Genomic DNA, 7,251 nt, shown 5'->3' with positions numbered 1-7,251 from the left:
GATCAGACGAAAGCTTGCATCAGCACATTTAGTCACCAGTTCATTCCTGAAACAGGTGAAGCATGGGTTCTTGGAGTGATAGATGTTTCCAAGAAAAATTAGATCTGTGTATAGCTCCACAGAATTTCAAAGATCTATAAAAAAGCATCCTAAAGGTTCTCTAAAACAACGTATTTTTTAATACATATTGATATCACATACTGTAAACAGATACATTTTCCTTTTGCCATGAACTTTTTTTTAATAATTGAATTAATTTGACACATTCAGTTCAGTTAGTCTAGTTACCACCAGAGACAAGAGTAGAGTTCATGGGGTGAACATATGGAGGGTATGACATAGCACTGTAGTTCTTGCTATTCATTTCATATGTTTTCTTAAGAAAAATTGATCTTCGTTTCTCAGAAAAGACTTTATGGATGCTACACAGACTCTTGTGTATTTTCAGCATACACTTCATAATTTTACATCCTTTGAGACATTATTGTACTGGTATTTATAATGTAAACCAATCTTTTTGAATAGTTTGAGTTTGTTATGTCAACAGACAATGTTTTGACAACAAGAGAGACCTCTGGTCTCAGATTTGTATCAAGCAGACATTTGTAGAGCTACAGTATCTGTGTGGTTTCCTGAAGGAACTCAATCAATGTTCATACTTTACCAAAAATAGTCTCTCAGTAATGGAACTGTGTTTTTCACCACATTTCTTTAGGTGTGCGGTCTTGTGTATGAATCCTTTTTTAACAAATTTTTTGTTGAGATTTTAACCTAATCCGTATATACCAGCATTAACAGTACTCCACAGGAATATATTGTGGACTAAGGCCTTATGAAAGCTTTTTAGGCCACATATACAGTAAATGAAAACATTTTAATGAATAATTTGTTCAAATTCTTACGAAAACTGACATTTATTAAGTAAAATAAAGTCGATAAATTCAATCTGACAAGTGTAGCCTGCATCACACAGCTAAAAGCTTCCTTTCTGTTTCAACAGCTTCGGAATACTAGACACATACACAAAAGCAGAGGTCACGTGAGATCACTGTTGGACACTGTATAACTAAGTTCTCTGCACTTACAAACCCGCCTGAGAAACAGTAGGCAATTTAATTTCATATTACAGAATATTAATAAAGATTGCATCAACCGAAAAGTAATGCTGTGAATGTTCACATCAAAGCTTTTACTATCTTGCAGACCTTAATGAGATATTATAAGTGTCTTGTGCATTGCTGTGGACAGGGCTGTAGGCCTGATAATAGAGGACGTGTTCATGATTTCTTCTCACAACATCGATGTTTATTATCAAGGGAATACTTTTTCATGGCAGAACCTTCAAAAAGTTTTTAGGATATTCCTATTATAGCTTAATATCCTAATTACTGAGTCTCTGAATCCCAATAAATTCATGATTGAAATGAAGTGCAAGAGTATTATAATTCAAGATTTTTTGATGACATGTCATGTTTAATGTACCTGGGAGCCAAATACAAAGCTTTATTTCAGTCTTGAGTACAGTAGATTTACCTCATATTCAGTTGTGTAATGGTGTCCAGGTTAGCAACAGTACAGCAATAAAAATATTTTGCAATTCTGTAGAACACTTTTTTTTAAATGCATATAGAAATTAATCTGAAATATTTGTTTAACATATTGATTCTTATATAAATGTTTTGTTGATTGTATTGTGTTCAATTGTTTCTACAGTGTTAAAAAAATTAAAACAGGAAGTTCTTCTGGACCAGCGTTGTTTACATCTTCTGGAGTGGTCTTACCATACAGCGTTTTTCCTTGATTCACTAGATTTACACAACTAAAAGTAAAGAATTTCTTTAAAAAATATTTTTTTTGATGATCTTTCATATTACTCTTAAACTTCTTAAATCAAGACGCATTTACTTGAAAATTCAAATTAAGTCTTGTCTTCAGAAAACAAATGATCAAAATAAAGAAAACTTATGATAAATTTATGCTAGAGAAAATGTCTGCTAATTGTGTAAGAAAAATAAGCTTTTAAGTTTACATCTGGTCATTTTTCTTTCTCAAATTAATGTATTTTGATTGAATCATCTTTTAAATATTTGTACTGGAAAACAAGACAAAAACATAAGGGAGAAATTCATTCTGTGCAGTGCATGTCATTTCTGATACAGTTGCATGCTTTTCTATTCTAAGTACAATGACTAGATTTACAAAGTTGTTTTTCTTTCCTTTCGGTAAATCTTTTTGTTTGGATTCACGACAGAGCTTTTAATCAGAAGCGGAAGCCTGTCGGGAAGTGAAAAACACGTAAAACTTGTTTTATTTTTGTTGTGAATACAACACGCCATTTGAGTTCCACGAATGCTTATCATTTTTTCACAGTGACATTATTACCTTACATGTGTTTATGAATAGTTTGAACTGACAATGATAGAATGCTAACAATTTAATAATGCATTATAATGCAAATTAATGTATCAAAAACATACATGTTGTGAAAGATATGTGTTTGCTTTTAAAATAGTTTACTATATAGCCATTGTAGGAAAATGGACAAATTAATTTCATTCATAACTTACATTCTGAAAACACACCTTAGGTCTGTACTAGCCCCAGACAAAAGCCCAATTTTTTAAATTAAAAACAGCAGCGACTGTGTTTATAAGAACAGGCTTGCGGAGGGAGGAAATCAATGGCAGAAATCAATGCTGCACTCCCTGTAATAGTGGAGTTATCTGTCACAAAACACGGTTCTCGCTTTGTGTGTCTCAACCAATGCGCTAGCTGTCCAGTAACAGGACCGCTTCTGTGTTGTTGCACTGCTGGGCCAAGGTTAAAGCAGTGCATCCTTTCGAGTCCAGCATTCCCTGCTGTGCATTATTCATGAGCAGTGCCTTGATAATGGGGATGTTGTTGTGCTGGACGGCCAAATGCAGCGGTGTGGACTGGTTGTTATTCTGAGCATTCACATTGGCCTGATGGGATATCAGCTGTAACACACTAGGGAAGCTGCTAGTGTTACAAGCTAAGTGAAGAGGTGTCCAGCTGTTAGCTTCAGCCAGGTTAGGGTCGGCGCCGGCTGACAGCAGCACACCAACCACTTCTTCCTGATCGTGGTGGCAGGCCAGATGCAGGGGTGTCCAGCCATCATTTCCTTGGGCGTTGATTGAGCCACCATGCTCCTCCAACACAAGAATGATCCCCTGGTGGCCCTTCAGGGCCGCCAGGTGCATTGCCGTCCAGTTCTGATGGGTTCTGACATCAGGGTCAGCTCCGTGAGTCAACAGATTAATGCAGCCTTGCTTGTAGCCTTTCAGAGCGGCATAATGAAGGGGAGTGTAGCTTCGCTCGTCTACTGTTTTTACATCGGCCCCGCTGTTTGCCAGCAAACGCACAACCCTTAAGTGACCCTCGTCTGCTGCCAAATGAAGGGAGGTGGACTTCTGGTTATCTGTTTTGTTTACATCGGCCCCCTTGGAGAGCAGAAGCTGTGCAATTTTTATGTAGCCGTACAAACAAGCCAGGTGAAGAGCTGTCCGTCCAGACTGGCCCTCCTGCTCATCCACACCATTTAGATGGAGAAATAAGATCCTCACGACGTTCTCGTGGCCGTTCTGAGAAGCTAAGTGCAAAGGCGTCCAGCCGTCCTTCTCCTTGGCATCGGCTCTTGCCCCATTGTCTAATAAAAGGCGAGTGGTTCTGTCGTTCCCAGCCTGGGTGGCAAAATGCAGCGGGGTCCACCGGTCACAGTCACAGAGGTTGACGTCAGCTCCCCGGTCAATCAGCAAGCTGCAGATGTCATAAAACTTGTAAAGAACCGCAACAATGAGTGGCGTGTAGCCTTTAATGCTCTGGGAGTTCACAGAAGCGTCCAGATCCAGGACCTTCTGCACACTTTCTCTGTGCCCACTGGCCACAGCATGGTGCAGGAGTGTGTTGTTGTCTTTGAAGAGCATCGACACATGCTTTTTTCTCAGAACTTTCTTAAAAGACTCAAAGTCCTTTTTCTTGAGGAGTGAGTGGACGTTTCGGGATACTTCTGAAATAAGAAAGAAATTAATTGAAAGACAGCTGTAAACATGTAAGTTCACACTTCCAGAGCAAACCAAGCAACATTTCAAACACTTTGAAGGATTTACAAAGTTTGGAAATACACAGCCATGGAAAAATTAAGAGACCTTTAATCAGCATTTCTGCCATTCATGAATTTCAAAAGAAGCAAACCTCAGAAAATGCTAAACATTATTATTATTGGGATGTTTAAAAGTTAACATTAAATTGTTTTACAATTATATGCTGTATTCAAGGGACGTTGCATATTTTGACCAGTCTGTCCCTTTTAAATTGTTTTAGAAATAAAGGCAAAACAAAGCTAGGCCTATTTTATTTGGAATTTGGGGGAAATGTTTCAGTACTTCAAAGTAAAAATGTATTGTAAATTCCGAAAAACTAACAATAATTTTAAAATGGTCTCTTAATTTTCTTCCACGACAATAACTGTCATGTTCACACTCCTCCAACAAACTTCTGTCCAAGATGTCTTTGAATGTCACTGTATATTTATTTTATTTTAAAACATTTAGTTTTATCTGCATGAAAAGTATTTATACATTATAGATTAGATCGACCGTGGGGGATAGTTAATCCAGATATGCTTTAGTACTGTTTGCCTTTTGAATGTGTGTGTGTGTGTGTGTGTGTGTGTGTGTGTGGGTGCATGCGTGCATTTGTGTTTCAGTGCAGTTTTAAGTGTGTTTTGGGTGAGTGGAAGTTTAAAGATGCTAAGAAACCCTCAGCGATGTAACGAATAATGTTTGAAAATAAAATTATTATTTTTAATATTTCACTGTAAATAATTTAGATTGTTTGTGATTGACAGAACCACTTCATCAGTTCATTCCTTTGTAAGTGTTGTTTGCTTATGTTTTTTGTGAAAGTGTGAAGTAGCCCAAGTACAGAAAGTTTTGATTGAAAGACACTGGTGAATAGATGAAGATTTTCTTTCTAAATACTTGCCTAATGATTCCTTCAAAACCTAAAAGAAAAGAAAAAAATTATATTGCCATTATGTTCTTATGGGTTTTTTGTTATCACTATTGCTTGAACTCTGTGTGCTGACTGTGTGCACTAGAGAATTCACTTACGGTCGGCCCGACGTGAGGAAGGCTTTTTCTCCTTTCTTGCCGTTCATAAGGGTCAGAGATTTTAAGGATTTCACTGAGGACTTCAGTCACCTGAATGATGTCTGCATAGAAAAGTAGAATATCTGACTGACTGTGCAGCTTTACTCTTTCCTCGGTGCACATTTTAAATCTTAATTAGACAGTGCATAATGTGCAAGAGATTTAATCACAGCAAAGTGATACAACCAGGCTAAAAGCATCACATCTTTCGTAATCGAATTCAATTCGTTATACATCACAAAGAAATTTGCAGAAGTTTAATAAAGCCCTTACTTCTGGTCATAACAGCGCATTATTACATTCTTCATTAATCAGGAACATGAGCAAAAATGAGATTCGGTACCAGAGAAAGCAAGTCGCTGGGTGCAGTCTTGATGCCAGCATTGCTGCATGACACCTATCATCTTCTCACATTCAGATGGCTTGTCTTCTGGGATCTTCTCTATGCTAGGCCTTTTGCCAGATGACACTCTTATTAATATTTCTGTCAAATTCAACCCTGTGACAAAGAGAATGGTACAAATTGCTCACAGTGTTATCGTCGTATGAAACAGTTTTGAATAATTAACTTCAGAGACCAAGCGATGTTCTTCCTCATGTGTAAAATTGGGAACAAGACATACCTTGATATGACCGCTGTTGTGTGAGAATTTCCCACATGATTATAGAAAAGCTGCAAGGTTAAAATAATTGGATGTTTGTTCGATTTGCATGTGTCAACATTTTAAGTTTCTCAAGCTTTGAATTCACACGCGAGCTCTAACCTGTATACATCAAACTTTGTTCCAGGAGGTTCTTGATTTTGGCCAAAGGTCTCTGGAGGAATGTAGTTTGTGTTCCTCCGGGCTGTCAGGAGTTCAGCGAATTCCGTCTTACTGGAAAATTGTTCCCATTTAATAAGGCCAAAATCTGAAATCTTTTAAAAAAACGAAACCATTCAACTCTCCTATGCTTGCCTTTAAGCAAAAATGAATGAATGTGGAGACACTGAAATACAACGTACCTTCACATGCAGATGATCATCAAAAAGGATGTTGGCTGGTTTTAGGTTTAAGTGAAGGATGGGAGGTTTCATACTGTGCAGATAATTCATCCCCATGGTGACTTCATGAATCACTTGGAACTTCTTAGGCCACATTAACACGTGGCTGGTTATGAGGTTATCCAGAGACCCGTGGCTCATATATTCCATAACTAGAGCCGGTGGATCTATGCTTATTCCATAAATGGAAATTAAATAATTAAATTTCAGTCTCCCAATTTTGGATATGTTGATCATGTTCCTATAGAGAGAATATAAAGAATTAGTATAAAACAGAAATGTTCTGTATAATATCAAATATATATTTCTTGTGTTTTATGTAGGTCATCATTTAAAACTTGTCATCCAATTGTCAATGCATGTTTAGATTACATACTAGCATATAAAACTACAAATTACTGATCAATTTACATTTAACTTGTATTTGTTGTACCTGTAGTCTCTGGTCGTAGTCTTTAAGGCACATGTCTCCCGCCAGAGTTTGAGCTTCACCTTGTACACTCGTCCAAACTTGCGCTCAGACAGTTTTTCCCAGTCATTTTCAAATTCATCTTTTCTAAAATGAGTAAATCTCTCCAGGCTGCCTTCCCTAGAAGCATTCTTTTCACTTGAAATCGTTGTCATGTTGTCTAGTCTCAGGAAATGGAGAAACTTATCTCTGACATTTCTCCCTGACACAGTGAAACCAGGTCAAGCAACCACCAACTAAACAAAAACGCTGGTTTTGGTGGGAGGAGTCAGAGCGAGACAAAGAAATGTGGTACAGCCAGTTTGGAATGAGTGACACTGGTGAGGCTAAGATTTGAGTGAGACACCTAATAACTGGATATACCAGCTCCGTGTTTGTTGCATTACAGTAGGCATTGCTTTATAAGGCACGTGAGCATGCTTTGTTCGGTTAAATGCAATTCAGGGAAATGTCCACAAATTTGATAATGAATAAATAAAAATAGCCTACCAGTAAAACACTCCCTCAGTCTGCTAGTGGTCAAAAAACAGTAAACACTTTACAAGAAGAATGCATTTGTTAACATTAGT

The 7,251-nt window shown here is 37.4% G+C and overlaps 1 protein-coding gene across 1 annotated transcript; it reads right to left on the bottom strand.

Moving 5' to 3' along the window:
* Nucleotides 1-1,458: 1,458 nt before the first annotated feature.
* On the bottom strand, nt 1,459-6,930 carry ankk1 (ankyrin repeat and kinase domain containing 1). Its single transcript, XM_079481023.1, has 7 exons — nt 6,647-6,930; nt 6,175-6,454; nt 5,936-6,087; nt 5,795-5,844; nt 5,515-5,670; nt 5,117-5,233; nt 1,459-4,027 (listed from the first exon to the last, which is right to left on the bottom strand). Exons 1-7 carry the CDS (start codon nt 6,835-6,837, stop codon nt 2,769-2,771), a joined length of 2,205 nt encoding a protein of 734 aa, XP_079337149.1. The 5' UTR covers nt 6,838-6,930; the 3' UTR covers nt 1,459-2,768.
* Between the last annotated feature and the right edge of the window lie 321 nt (nt 6,931-7,251).

Source organism: Barbatula barbatula, assembly GCF_947034865.1.
Source record: "Barbatula barbatula genome assembly, chromosome: 19".
In the NCBI taxonomy this organism is placed as follows: Eukaryota; Metazoa; Chordata; class Actinopteri; order Cypriniformes; family Nemacheilidae; genus Barbatula; species Barbatula barbatula.
Note: the sequence above shows the minus strand (reverse complement) of the source record. Positions and strands in the feature narration are given on the sequence as shown.